At 41.4% G+C, this 15,887-nt stretch overlaps 1 protein-coding gene across 1 annotated transcript in view; it reads right to left on the bottom strand.

Annotated features, from left to right (window-relative positions):
• Positions 1-15,887, bottom strand: part of pola1 (polymerase (DNA directed), alpha 1) — a 253,947-nt gene that overhangs the window by 62,999 nt on the left and 175,061 nt on the right. Inside the window, exon 35 of the mRNA XM_078559832.1 lies at positions 9,728-9,844. Within this exon, the coding sequence (XP_078415958.1) occupies positions 9,728-9,844 (117 nt within the window). The remainder of the gene's footprint in view (positions 1-9,727; positions 9,845-15,887) is intronic.

The raw sequence follows: 15,887 nt of genomic DNA, 5'->3' as shown, positions 1-15,887 counted from the left end.
GGTGGGGACCCAAAGAATTCAGGTGATATGAGGGGAGCGTCAGAGCTTATATAAGGTGGATCTTGGGAGATCAGTGAGGAAGGTATTCAAAACGAGGTGACATGAAAGGATGTACATGAGATCTTCAGCAAAAATGGAAATGAGATGGGAGTGGACATGGGTGATGCCTTGCAGTGAAGATGAGTACTTTGATTAACAAAATGTGGGATTTACAATTCAGCTCAGGGTCCAGCAGTGTACCCAATATACCCCAGGATAACGTCCTATGATTGGACACGACTAGCTTCTCCTTTCTTCATCCAGGCTAGCATCCCAAAAATTCAGGACACATAGATGATGCAATGGATAAGCGGTGACATCTGACTAGTGACATGTTTTCGTTTTACCGATGATAACTGAAATGCCAATGCTGAGCATGAGGTTGTGGGGCAGGCTCCTTCCTGGGGATAACCTACGCAGATTTTCTTTGAATGAAATAAATTCCTGGACAGAAGTCACTATATGCTTATGTAAAAAGTTTTATATACACTAAAGCAAATAAAAGCTAAAATAAGTTTAAATTGTTTGTCACAAGCTTCATGTGAGAAATGATAACTAGTTGGCACAATCTGTCAGATCATAGGGACAGAATTTAAGAGGTACTACATAGGCAATTGTTTGCTAGGCTAGGAGGTTAAAGGTACTCAAGGGGTGAATTTTGGTGGGCTGATTGGCCTGTATAGGTCCAAGACCTTTATACTTCTCACACTACAAAAAAGGTGTTTCCATAGGGAAGAATTTCCTCCCCATTGGGGAGGGAGGGGGGTGGTGTGGCAGCGGGCGTGGGCGTGCGTGCAGCTGATCACCGCTCGCGATCGGCTGGGAGCTGCCATTTTACGTGGCAGGCCAATTAAGGTTCACCCAGCGTGACTCACGCCCGGAAGCGCTGAGCATTCCCTGTGCGGACAAGGGTGGTTGCCTGAGTCCGGGCCTGCGCTCTTTTGCGCATGTGCACGAAAGAGTGCAGAAATCTCCATGAGGCACAGAGCTGTCTCAGGGAGATTAGTTTAAGTTTGAAAAATTTCAATAAAGGAAAAAAAAAAATTTCAGGACACGTCCCCTCATGTGAAACTATCACATGAGCTGGGACGTGTCTAGAAATTTTATTGAAAATTTTTCAAACTTTTAAAAATCTTCATGGAACCAAGTCCCGCCTGTGGATGAGGTTCCATGAAAAATGCGAAGGCCGCCTGGGTTCTTCGCCTGCCTGCCAACCTTAAGGACAGGCAGCTCGGTTTATTGTTTTAATTGATAGTTAACTGGCCTTAATAGGCCCTTGACAGTTTGGCGGGCACATAGCTGACTCGGGTGCACGCCCACCGAACTGAAAATCTGAATGACGCGCGGTGATGTCACCGCGCATCATTTTACACCTTGACGAGCGGGCCCCGCCCGCCGAGCCGAAGATTCTGTCCACAGTGTGTTTATAAGGAGCAAATTTTAATAATAGCCCGATATGAAACTTAACAAGATTAAGTTTCATTTTTTTTTCTTCAACAATAGCCCCCAACAATAACCAGAGCAACTATCAGTGTTAGTTTGCTATTCAGGAAGTATTTTTGTGCACAAACACTCAGGCTATTGTGGGAACACCATTGATACACCCAAGGAGGTAGGCACCATTCTATCCGCAAAGCTGGGAGTTAAGCTGAGGCAGAGGAACATTTACTTTGCACCATATCCTAACAAAACTACCTATCTCACTCTTGAAAGCTCCAATGGTTGCCACATCCACAATCTTTTGGGGGAAGAGAATTCCAGAGGTTAGGAAGCCTCATGCTCATACATCAATAGGTTGTAATTTTGAATGACAGCTAAGTTCATCTTAAAGACTTAGGGCAGGGGACAGAGAAGTTTGTCTCTCTCTCTACTTCAGATGCAGAGTAAGCTATAGGTTGGCAGACATCAGCAAGAAGTTGCCTATAGTTTGGAACCTGCTATATTTGAATTGAGAAGTGAGCTAGGTTTATAGATTCAGCAAATGCGGCTTTATTATTGCCTATAACCAGCGGCTTTATTATTGCCTATAACCAAGATCTGCAGGAAACTGATTGTTCTCACCGTGAAAACTGTTGTGTTTATTCATGTATTTTATGTCAAACAAACAGTTGTTGGTCTGAAGTTATGTCTCAGCTTGATGGAGAGTTTTTCAGTCTCCGCGTAAGTGTCAGCTTGTCTCAGTGGTAGTATGTTGGCCTGAGCTATCCCAAAGCTTGAAACCATAACCTAGGCTGGCACTTTGGTGCAGTACTGAAGGGTGCCAGAGATGCCATCTTTCAGATGAGACATTAAGCTGAAGCCGCAACTGCCATTTTAAGTGGACATTAAAGATCCCATGCTAGTATTTTAAGAAGAACAGTGAAGCAGGAATATTTTTCTAGTGCCCTAGCCAACATCTATCCCTCAACCAACGCCACCAAAATCTTGCCGTGCTGCTACAACTACTTAACACGAGTGACTACATTTTAAAAGTAATTCATTGGCATGAAGCACTTTGGGATGTTCTGAGGATGTAAAAGCCCTACAGAGATTAGAGTTATTTCTTTCTGTAAAGGGTGTAAAATGAATGTGACAGCAAATATGATACATCAGTGTAATGGAGCAACATATATGGATCATACCATCATTTAACTTGGACAGATAAACATGCCCCTCCAGTTCGCAGAATCACAGAATTGTTATAGTACAGAAAGAGGCCATTAGTACCATCGTGTCTGCCATCCCCCATGCACTTTCTTCCTTTTCAGATAACAGTCTAATTCCCTTTTAAATACTTAGATTGAACCTGCCTCCATCACACCATCAAGCAGTGCATTCCAGAACTTAACCACTTACTGCGTGAAAAAGCTTTTCCTCAGATCACTTTTGCTTCTTTGACCATATACTTTAAATCTGTGTCCTCTCATTCTCGATCCTTTCTTAAGTGGGAATAGTTTCACCCTATCTTCTACTCTGACCAGACCCCTCATGATTTTGAATACCTCTATTAAATCTCTTCTCAGCCTTCTTTTCTCCAAGGAAAACAGTCCTAACTTCTCCAATCTATCTTCATAACTGAAGTTCCTCACCCCTGGAACCATTCTCGTGAATCTTTTCTGCACTCTCTCCAATGCCTTCACATCCTTCCTAAAGTGCAGCGCCCAGAACTTGGACGCAATATTCCAGCTGAGGTCGAATTAGTGTCTTATACAAATTCAACATAACCTCCTTGCTCCTGTGCTCTATGTCCCTATTAATAAAGTCTAGATTACTGTATGCTTTAATAACCACTCGTTCCACCTGTCCTGCCACCTTCAATGGCTTATGCTCATATACACCCAGGCCCCTCTGCTCCTGCACTCCCTTCAGAATCGTATCCTTTATTTTATATTGGCTCTTCACGTACTTCCTACCAAAATAAATCACTTCACATTGAACTTCATCTGCTATTTGTCCATCCATTCCACCAACTTGGCGATGTCCTTTTGAAGTTCTACACTATCCACCTCATAGTTCTTAATGCTTCCAAGCTCCGTATCACCTGCAAACTTTGAAACTGTGCCCTGTACACCAAGGTCTAGGTCATTAATATACATCAGAAAAAGCAAGGGCCCCAACACTGACCCCTGGGGATCTCCACTACAAACCTTCCTCCAGCCTGAAAAATATCCATTAACCACCGCTCTCAGTTTCCTGTCACTCAACCAATTCTGAATCCATGTTGCTACTGTCCCTTTAATTCCATGAGCCATAAGTCTGCTCACAAGTCTGTTGTGCGGTACTGTATTCTGGAAGTCTGTGTACACCACATTAACAGCATTTCCCTCATCAACCCTCTGTTACCTCTTCAAAAAAAACTCCAGCAAGTTTGTTAAACACAAGTTTCCCCTAAGAGATCCAAGCTGGCTTTCTTTAATCGACTTACATTTGTCCGTGTGCCTATTAACTTTGTCCCAAATTATTGTTTCTCGGAGTTTCCACCAGCGAAGTTAAACTGTCTGGCCTGTAGTAGCTTATCTTTAAATCCTTTTTGAACAAGGCTGTAAAGTTTGCAATTCTCCTCTGGTACCATCCCTGAGTTTAAGGAAGACTGAAAAACAATGGCCTGTGCTTCCGCAATTTCCACACTCACTTCTGTCAATATCCTTGGATGCATCTCATCTGGTCCTGCTGTTTTATCCACTTTAAGTATGAACAGCTATCTAGTATCTCCTCCTGATCAAATTTGAACCCTCTAGTGTCTGAATTGCCTCATTTTTCACCATGGCCTGGGTAGCATCTTCTTCCTTGGTAAAGGATAGAGATGTAAAGAACACTTACAGCAGTGTCCGCTGACACTGAACTCAAAGACAATATCTAGCCCAAAACCTTGAAGACAGTGACAGCATCTAAAGGGAGAGCTGTGTGGGTATTTGAAGAAAAAAAATGGAGACCAAAAATTCAGATTTACAGAACTAATTTTTCTGTTCAAATAACAGTGCATGTTTTGGCTTTACCATCAGAAATATCAGCAGAATGGTAGAAACCAAAATGATTTAAATATTTAATACAAACATAATTAACAGAAAGAAATGGTAACATATTGAAATAATGTCTCAGGTTTCAATAATGCTCATTTCAATGGCAAATCTCTCCTCCTAAATAATAACCTGCATTCAGAAAGTAATACATTGTTCCCTTTGGGCAAACAGGGTCTCCATCACCTGCTCTATGGCCATCATGAAAGCCAACTGAATGGTGTTGCTGATGTCACATGTTGCAGCCTGCTATGAGCCTGCCGAATAGAAATTGAGGATCACTGTAACCTTCACAGCCATAAGCATTGTGCGCGCCCTGGTGTTTGATTCCAATTCCTGCTACAACAGGCCCCTATCTGCCTAATGAAGTGCAGCCTCTTCATACACTGTTCCTCAGTCATGTCCTGGTAAGATTTTCCATTGCAAAACACTGGGATGCTGGAAGGCAGGCTTTCTTTGGGCCTGCAACGATCTGTGCTGCCATGCTTGTTGCTGCTGCTGCAGCCTCAACAGTAACTCCAGCATTCCCATTTTTTTCAGTATCCCTTCAGCTGCAGCCAATAGTCAGCACTCCAATTGCAAATTCAATCCATTGGCTAACTCAGCCAAAACAAATGACTTTTCTGAAAACCAGCCTTAATGGAGGCAGTATCCCATCCTGAGTGTTCACACCATGCTTTTGTGGGAAGAGGGGCAAGGTTGAGCAAATTCAAATGCTACCAGGCATCAATTTCCTAAGAAGGTTCCAGTACAAGCACAGGGCCCCTATTTTAATATTTTAATGAGCCCAGCATTTATTTTAAGGGGCTGCCATGACACAAGCATATACCTAACCTATTATGTTCTGCACTGACTGGTTAATTAGTACACTATCAATGCTCAAGTGCTTTAGACAAGAGAAGAGACTCAAGTCTGTGCGTCTTTTCATTAGAACAATGTGTAAGGGATTGGATAGGGTGTTCTAATTATGAAGGGTTTAAAAGGTAAATAGGGAAAAACTTTCTATTGGCCAGCAAGTCAGTAAATTTATAATCACCAAAAGAATGAAGAGAACACATTGAATTTCATTTATTTAAAGAGAGGGGGATGGTCACACCGCAGGTTAGGAGCATGCAAGCAGAGAAGGACTGGGTAACCGCCAGGCTAAGGGAGCCAGCAGGTAGTGCAGGAGCCCCCTGAGCTGATCTTGCTTGCTAATCGGTTTTCCATTTTGGAAACTGGTGAGGGCAATGGTTCCTCAGAAGTGCAGCAAGAGCCAAGTCTGTGGCACCATGGGTGGCTCAGCTGCACAGGAGGGAAGAAAGAAGAGTGGAAGAGCAATAATGATAGAGGATTCATTAGTTGGGGGAACAGATAGGCATTTCTGCAGCCACAGACATGACTCCAGGAATGTATGTTGCTTCCCTGGTGCCAGGTTCAAGGATGTCACAGATTGGCTGCAGGACATTCTTCTGGGGGGAGGATAAACAGCCAGAGGTCATGGCCCACATTGGTACCAACGACATAGGTAGGAAGAGGGATGAAGTCCTAAGAGCAGATTTTAGGGAGTTAGAAAGTATATTAAAAAGGCCTCAAAAGCAGTAATCTCAGGATTATTTCCAGTGCCACGTGATAGTGAGCATAGAATAGGAGGATTGATGATTGAATACATGGCTGGAGAATTGGTGTTGGAGGGAGGGCATCAGATTTCTGAGGCATCAGAACTGGTTCTGGGGCAGATGGGACCTGTACAAAATGGACGGGTTGTACCATAGCAGGACCAGGACTAACATACTCACAGGGAGATTTGCTTGTGCCGTTGGGGAGAGTTTAAATTAGATTGGCAGAGGGATGGGAACCTGAAAATGAGCTCAGATTGGAGGGAAACAAAACTGGTAACAGGAAGTAGAATTAAGCAAAATTAGAAGGCAGATGAAGCGCAGTCATGTATCAAGTATAATCAGAATGCAGAATGTTAAAAAGAAAAGTTAAGGGCACTCCATCTGAATGCATGAAGCATTCACAATAAGGTAGATGATTTGAAGGCACAAACAGAGGTAAATGGACATGATTTAACTGCCATTATGGAGTCATGATTAAAGGATGACCAAGACTGCAAACTGAATATTTGTGGATATTCATCATTTAGGAAGGATAGGCAAAAAAGAAAAGGAGGTAGGGTAGCACTGTTAATAATGGGACAAGATCAGTACATTAGTGGGACAGGATCTTAGATCAAAGGATTAAGATGTAGTATCAGTTTGACTGGAGCTAAGAGACAGCAAGGGGCAGCAAACATTGGTGGGAGTTGTTTAAAGTCTCCCAAACTGTAGTAGTAACGTTGGGCACTGTATAAATCAGCAAATTAGAGCTGCATGTAACATGAGAAATACAGTAATAATGGATAACCTCAATTTACATATAGACTGGGTAAACCTAATGCTATGAGGATGAATTCCTGGAGTTTGTGAGAGATGGGTTTCTGAAGCAGTATGTTGAAGAACCAACTGGTGATTGGGCTACTTTAGATTTAGTATTATGTAGTGGGAAAAAGCTAATTAATAATCTTGTTGTATGGAGCCACTAGGAAATAGTGACCGTGACCATAAGTTGATAGAACTTTACATCAAGTTTAAAGTGATATAGTTCATTCTGAAACTAGGGTCTTAAATCTGAACAAAGGAAGCTATGAAGGTATGAGGTGCAAGTTGGCCATGGTGGAATGGGAAAATACACAAAAAAATGATGGTAAACAGGCAATGGCTAGTATTTAAAGTAGTATTACTTGGTCTGCAACAAATATACATTCCTCTAAGACACAAAAACCCAACAGGAAAGGTGAATCAACCGTGGCTAACAAAAGAAGTTAAAGATTGCATTAGATCAAAGGAAGTGGCTTATAAGGCAGCCAGAAAAAGTGGTAAATCCGAGGATTGGGAGCAATTTAGAATCCAGCAAAGGATGATCAAGAAGCTGATAAAGAAATGGAAAAAAATGAATGCAAGCTAGCGAGTGACATAAAGACAGACTGTAAAAACTTCTTTAGGTATGTGAAAAGGAAAAGATCAGCTATAGGACAAATGTGGGCCCATTACAGGCGGGGACTGGAGAATTTATAATGGAGAATAGGGAAATGGTGGAGAAACTAAATAACTACTTTGTGTCTGTCTTCATAGGCAAAGACACAGAAAATCTTCCAGAATACTAGGGAATCAAGGGGCTTGTGAAAATGAGGGACTTAAAGAAATTAGTATTAATAAGGAGGAAGTACGCGGAAAAATTAATTGGGTTGAAGGTTGATAAATCCCCTGGACCTGATTAGCTACATCCCAGAGTGTTGAAGGAGGTGACTATAGAGATAGTATATGCATTGCTGATTATCTTTCAAAATTCTGTAGATTCTGGAAAAGTTCCTGCAGACTGGAAAGTAGTAAATGTAACCCCATTATTTAGGAAGGGAAGGAGAGAAAAAAACAGGACTACAGATCTGTTAGCTTGACATCAGTAGTAGGGGAAATGTAGGATCTATTTTAAAGCATGTGATAACTAGACACTTGGAAAATAATGATATGATTGAGCAGAGTCAACATGGATTCATGAAAAGGAAATCATGTTTGACAAACCTGTTGGAGTTTTCTGAGGATATTACTAGTAGCGTAGATAAAGGAGAACCAGCGGATGTGATATATTTGGATTTTCAGAGGCTTTTGATAAGGTCCCACACAAGAGGTTAGTAAACAAAATTAGAACACATAGGATTGGTGTAATATATTGGTATGAATTGAGAATTTTTTTTTTTTTTACAGACAGAAAACAGATAGTAGGAATAAATGGGTCATTCTCAGGATGGCAGACTGTCACTAGTGGTGTTCGCAAGGATCAATGCTAGAGCTACAGCTGTTCACAATCTGCATAAATGATTTGGATGTGGGGACCAAATGTAATATTCCCAAATTTGCTGATGACACAAAACTAGTTGGGAATGTGAGTTGTGGGGAGGATGCCAGGACGCTTCAAGGGAACTTGGACAGGCTAAGTGAATGGACAAGAACATGACAGATGGAATATATTGTGAATAAATATGAAATTATCCACTTTGGTAGAAAAAACAGAAAGGCAGAATATTTCTTAAATGGCGAGAGGTTGGGAGGTGTTGATGTCCAAAGGGACCTGGGTGTCTTTGTTCATGAGTTACTAAAAGCTAGCTTGCAGGTGCAGCAGGCAATTAGGAAGGCAAATGGCATGTTGGTCTTCATCGCGAGGGTGTTTGAGTACAGGAGTAAAGATGTCTTGCTGTATAGAGCCTTGGTGAGACTGCACCTGGAGCATCGTGTAGTTTTGGTCTCCTTATTTAAGGAAGGATATACTTGCCATAGAGGGAGTGCAACGGAGGTTCAGTAGACTAATCCCTGGGATGGTGTCACTGTTTTATGAGGAGAGATTGAGGAAATTGGGACTGTATTCTCTGAAGTTCCAAAGGAGGAGAGGTGATCTCATTGAAACTTCCAAAATTCTTACAGGATGTGACAGGGTACATGTGGATAGGATAGGTGGATAGGTTACCCTGGTTTAAGAGTGTAGAACCAGGGGACAGTGTCTCAGATTAAGGGTCAAGCCATTTAAGGCTGGGATGAGGAGGAATTTCTTCACTCATAGAGTGGTGAATCTTTGGAATTCTCTACCCCAGTGGGCTGTGGAAGCTCAAAGACTGAGCATGTTCAAAACAGAAATTGATAGATTTCTGGACACTAATGACATCAAGAGATATGGGGATAGCGTGGGAGATTGAAGTAGATGATCAGCCGTGATCTAACTGAATGGCGGAGAAGGCTTGACAGGCCGAACAGCCTACTCCTATGTTCCTAAATTTGTCAGGACATGGAATACTTTTCCAGTATTAATATTAATAGAAGTATCAATAATAGTTTCTGAAAGGGGAATACTTATAAATATATAAATAGGTTATAGAGAAAGGGCCAGGGAATAGATTAAATGGATGGCTAATTTAGAGCTGGCTTGGCTAACATTGCACAAATTTCCTCTTTGGATACTGTAATATTCTACATTCCAACCATCTAATACAAAAATTTTAGGAAGATAGGATGTTAATATTGCCAGCCAGAGCATTTAAATTACTCATTGGCCAATATCTCATCATTATTGGCATCTCAAGGAAAAAAAACTGATCAATGTATCAATGAAAAAATTGTTACCTCTTGCTTAAGTGTAGCCTTTGTACAAGCTTGGCAGATTGGACCATTTCGTGAGAAATTCAGCGGAAGGTGACGAATGCGATTCTGGCAAGTTTGCTCTTCACAAACAAGCCATCCCTGTAAATTGAGGAAAAACAGTGAAAAGCATGAATGGGATAAAGTTTTCTTCAACTACATAATATTCAAATGCTAATTGTTAAATTTCAGGCTTTCTTCCAACACTTTTGTGTTCATAAGGCTAAGTCTCCTATGATTGAAAATCTGTCCCCTTATTCATTATGTATGAGTAGCATTTCCAGGATTAGCAATTACTCCCTAACTGCAGTTTATATTGTGCAGTATTGGAGATCACCACCAGAGTCTCTTGGTTCCTTCAAAAGATGCATAATTTTATTCTAAGATCAACTGTACTGGCAAAAATTTACCTACACGTTAAATAATACACAAAAGAATGCAGCACAATACTGAAGGTGCACTATTTTTAAAAAAAGGAACCTGTTCAGCTTCTGGATCATACATGGCAGTCTAACAGGAATGTTTTTTGGATGAAACTGTCTTTTGTAGACTTCATGGTGCGATGCAAATTCCTTATCTACTCAAGTTCAGGACCTCAGAAAAGTCTCTGAAGTCAGGTTTGTTAGCTATTCCTGATTAATGACACAGTACTAGAGGGCACTGCATATCATCCTAATGTGTGGCCACTTACACATCATCCATATCTCACACATTCCTAATATTATGGTAATATATAATTTAATTAGGATCTAAAACATACACTGTCCCTTACCCAATTCATATATCAATATATATTGGCCCCATAGACAATTTTGCCTGGGATTTCTGCACGTTGTTCTGATTGCCTGCTGAAACTCCAGCAGACTTCAGATGGAAACGGTTGAGAAATGAAGTTAACACAGCTTCCACAGAAGTTACAGTGGAACCCTGGAAATTCATCTCTGTTTTGAAATTGATAAGAAAATCAGCTTCCATATTTTAACTACTTCACACATTTCTGATGAGGTCCCCTGGAGTTCATCAAGGAATTCAGTTCTAGCATATTGCATTTCCAAATAGAAGTCAGAGTTTGGCCCCAGCTGCGCAAAAAAAAAAGACTAAGCAGTCAGAAAATATGATATTGAATGAAAGAAATAAAGCTAAATATTGAAAAAAACTAAACACCTTCCAAACACAGCATCAGGGCTGATAAGATAGAAATATTATTGCAAAGGAAAACATCAGCTCTCATCCCCCTCCCAGAAAGCGTGGGTGGAGGGAAGAAAGAGAAAAGGGGGCGGGGGGGGGTGGGTGGGTGAAGACAGCAAATTAAGGGACAAACAGCTTTTATATTTGACAGGTTTTCACAATGAATGTCAACCAATTTACTGGATTTTGCAGCAGACTTTCCAAATAGACTCAATTGGCCATTTGACTTATTGATCTGCTCATTTCTGTAATCATCAAGCTCTGTCACAAGAACATTGAAAGGATAATAACAAGGAGCATCATGCTCTTACAGCAGAATTTGTTAAAAGCAAAGAGACTCTAATTTACACAAATTTTATAATAAATGGATTACTAAAAGTTCACACTATTTTTCTGCAAGTGTCCCATATTGTTCCAGTGAATATAAAAGTGCCATGAGTGAACTACATATTACAACTGAACAGCCACATACCATTTTTTTTACCTTTCTCCTACATGAAAATAATTACTTCTGCATATTCTTCCTTCAAATTAGTCGCAAAAGATGAAACTGCAGCAGCTAACTTATCCATGGTCTCTGCAATGCTGTCCTACAGCTCAAATGTAGAAAGGAAATTTTGACCTCTCATTACTTTCCCTTCCTTCTGCTGAATGAACACCCTACCTTTGCAAAGTTCAGGAACATTGGGATTGCTGGATGAAAAAAGACCAAAGTTTGCCTTCTACCATGCGGCTTGTTGCTTGATACAACGATGGCGGAGATTGTGACTAATCAGGGCAATCGAGCTCTTATCGATTTGTCAACAACGGGCCAGAAGAAGTTACATGGTGGTGAAGGGTCTTGGGCGCCACAGATTCAAAATCATCATTTTCCTCCTCTTACCACATTGTCATATCTGAAACTCATGTATAGGATGCCAAAATGTTTTTTTAAAAAAAGAGAAATCTAATGATAATCTGAAAGTGGAAATATGCCTCATGGAGTTAGACTAAAAAAGTCCGCAGCCAAGGGGTCTGAACCCAAGTCTCATTCACTAACATATCACATCATTCAACTATAAGCTGCAATAGATGATCAGAAAAAGAGCATTCCTCTTCCCCATCGCACCCACCCTATCCATTATTTTTCACTGAAGGACATAAAGCTCCAACCCGTGGGGTAAAACAAAACTGCTCCCCCATCAATGGTGTTTTGAGATCGTTTGACCGGTAAAATGAGTATAGCAGGAGCAGTGCCACTGACACAATCTCTCTTGTCCTTTCAAAACCATTTCAAAGAATTTATACATTTCATAAGAACAGTGGTAGGCCATTCAGTGCCCAAGCCTGTACCGTCATTCAGTTAGCATGTTTTTCTGAATGGATTTCAATGTAAGCAAAAATGGTGCTAATCTAGCTATTGAGAAAAGACACTAATGAGGATAATTTCACATTCACTTGGATATTTAATTTCCTCTGCACTGGAACCATTAAAAAGACCAGTTGTTTATGGCAATTATGGAAGACAGTAGTTACTTTTGTCAGTTTGCACTGAATTATCTTTGGATTTGCACTCAAACACCTACAGCGTGATATTTTGGAAAAAGCACCTGCTGAAAAATGATACACAATGAAACTAACTCAGGGCAATGTGATAAAGAAAAATGAAAACAATGCAGTTATCACAGACTCACAGTATTCTATTATATAACATCTTGACAAGTTCTATTCATTTCTCTCTACTCAGGTGTCAGAGTAGAGGAGATATGCTGTACAGTCACAGATAGTGACAACTTATATTTCTACAAGGCTCGTATAAAAAATGCATAACAGCATAAGGAAGAGGAGCAGGAGTAGGTCATTCGGCCCCTTGAATATGTTCCACCGTTCAATAAAACCAGGGCTGTTCTGCTATAGCCTCAACACCACTTTCCTGACTGTTCCCAGTAACCCTCAACTCCCCTATTGTTCAAAAATCTTTCTAACTCAGCCTTGAATATGTTCAATGACTCAGACTCCACAGCTCTGGGATAGAGAATTCCAAAGATTCATGACTCAGAGAAGAAGTTCCTCCTCATCCATCTTAAATAGGCGACCCTTTGCTCTGAAACTATGCCACCCCCCACCTCTCGCCCCCCCAGTTCGAGATTCTCCCACAAGGGAAAACATCCTCTCAGCATCTATCTGTAAAGCCACCTCAAGATATATGTATTAATAAAGATCACCTCTCATTCTTCTAAATTCCAGTGAGAATATGCCCAACATGCTTAACCTTTCCTTATAAGACAACCCTCTTCCTTCCAAGAACTCTCTCCTTCTGTGAGACCAAAATTGCACACACTGTTCCAGGTGTGGTCTCACCAACCCTTGTAAAGTTATAGTTCTCACTAGACTTCCTTGTTTTTATATGCCATCCTGTATGTGCCATACAGCACAGTAATAAAGGCCAACAGTCCATTTGCCTTCTTAATGAGATGCTAACTTTTTGGTTTCATGTATGAGATCATCAAGATTCCTCTGTACTGCAGAACTCAGCAGTCTCTCTCCATTTAAGTAATATTTTGCTTTTCTAATCTTCCTATCAAAGTGGATAACCTCACATTTTCCCACATTATACTCCATATGCCAAATATGGATATATGGATGTTATCTATTTGGACTTCCAGAAGGCCTTTGACAAGGTGCCGCACAGGAGGCTGCTCAGTAAGATAAGAGCCCATGGTGTTAGAGGCAAGGTACTAGCATGGATAGAAGATTGGCTGTCTGGCAGGAGGCAGAGAGTGGGGATAAGGGGGTCCTTCTTGGGATGGCGGCCGGTGACTAGTGGAGTTCCGCAGGGGTCAGTGTTGGGACCACAACTTTTCACTTTATACATTAATGATCTAGATGAAGGAACTGAGGGCATCCTGGCTAAGTTTGCAGATGATACAAAGATAGGTGGAGGGACAGGTAGTATTGAGGAGGCTGCAGAAGGATTTGGACAGGTTAGGAGAATGGGCAAAGAAGTGGCAGATGGAATACAACGTGGGGAAGTGTGAGGTCATGCACTTTGGTAGGAAGAATAGAGGCATAGACTAGTTTCTAAATGGGGAGAGAATTCAGAAATCTGGAGTGCAAAGGGACTTGGGAGTCCTAGTCCAGGATTCTCTTAAGATTAACTTGCAGGTTGAGTCGGTAGTTAGGAAGGCAAATGCAATGTTGGCATTTATTTCGAGAGGACTAGAATATAAAAGCAGGGATGTGCTACTGAGGCTTTATAAGGCTCTGGTCAGACCACATTTAGAATATGGTGAGCAATTTTGGGCCCCGTATTTAAGGAAGGATGTGCTGGCCCTGGAGAGGGTCCACAGGAGGTTCACGAGAATGATCCCAGGAATAAAAGGCTTAACATATGAGGAACGTTTGAGGACTCTGTGTCTATACTTGATGGAGTTTAGAAGGATGAGGGGGGATCTGATTGAAACTTACAGAATACTGAAAGGCCTGGATAGAGTGGACGTGGGGGAGATGTTTCCATTAGTAGGAGAGACTAGGACCCGAGGGCACAGTCTCAGAGTAAAGGGAAGAACTTTTAGAACAGAGGTGAGGAGAAACTTCTTTAGCCAGAGAGTGGTGAATCTATGGAATTCATTGCCACAGAAGGCTGTGGAGGCCAGGTCTTTGAGTGTATTTAAGACCGAGATAGATAGGTTCTTGATTGGTAAGGGGATCAAAGGTTACGGGGAGAAGGCGGGAGAATGGGGTTGAGAAACTTATCAGCCATGATTGAATGGCGGAGCAGACTCGATGGGCCGAATGGCCTAATTTCTGCTCCTATGCCTTATGGTCTTATATTTACCCACACATTTAATCTTAAAAGTTAACGTTTTATAGGGTTGCACTGTGGATATCAAGCATGAAGGAAAAAGGGAGGGATATTGAGATGGGGGCGAAGGCACAATTGAAGTAGTTTTTAGGGTTCTTTGAGAGCAGTGAGGGTAAAAAGAGAAGAGGTTGACAGAATTGGTTCCAGAGGACAAGAAAGAACAGCCACTAACTGTTAAGCAGAGGGTGTGGGGGGGGGGGGTGAAAAAACAAGGAGTTTGTCAGCACCAATCAGCAATGGGTGTGTGCAAGCCCTTATGCTGGAGAAGATCTTTGAGCAAGATGGGGGGGATTTGAAAGCACAAAAGAGGATCTTAGGTCCATTCAGTGGAACCTGGCAGTTTAATAAGAGAGCAAAACTTGGTGCAAGTAATAAAGTATGCTGTAGTGTTATGGATGGTAACATTCAGGATAGAGCAGGCTACAGAGAATGGAGAGACAAATGATACATGATTTGGAAGGATGTTAGGGCAGCGTCAGGGAATAGGCTGCAGAAGGGCAATTGGGTGACAGGGAAAGGAATAGTTGGAGGGGGAGGGAGGTGGGATTTGAGAGCATTATGGTGAGCTTTATCAATAAGATGGGGCAACACTGTCTGACGTGCACAATTTCCTATTCTTTGGGACCAAATTTTCACCTTCCTGAAGCCACTGAGTCATGTGGTTGGTACAGTTACCCAGTTACAAATATATCTATTACCTTGGCCAATTGGCCATTCGTGTACATAGTGACTATCAATAGGCTATGCAACTTCAGAAGGCTTCAACAGTCTAGTCCAATCCCTTTTCTGCAGCAAGCATTGAATCAAGATCAGAAGTGGGAACCCAGGCTGATTCTCTCCCTCTCCCCTACCCCAACAATTGTTGAGAAGTGAATTACAAATTTTCTGAATGAGCTAATTCAGCATAGGCAGGAATCTTTCAGGTGCGCATGGCTTTGCACAACATTTACAACCTCTCCTCTCAAGCTTCCCAAATCATATTTAGTTTGTGGCACTTAAACATTCAGCTTTAACCATCAAAGAAATAAAATTCAAGGGGTTTCAAAGAAAACAGCAATCTCCATTTATTCAGAGCTGTTACAGGCACCATGTCCATTCAATTGACAAAACTGG

The sequence above is a fragment of the Cetorhinus maximus genome, chromosome 16 (genome assembly GCF_964194155.1).
Source record: "Cetorhinus maximus chromosome 16, sCetMax3.hap1.1, whole genome shotgun sequence".
NCBI lineage: Eukaryota > Metazoa > Chordata > Chondrichthyes > Lamniformes > Cetorhinidae > Cetorhinus > Cetorhinus maximus.
Note: the sequence above shows the minus strand (reverse complement) of the source record. Positions and strands in the feature narration are given on the sequence as shown.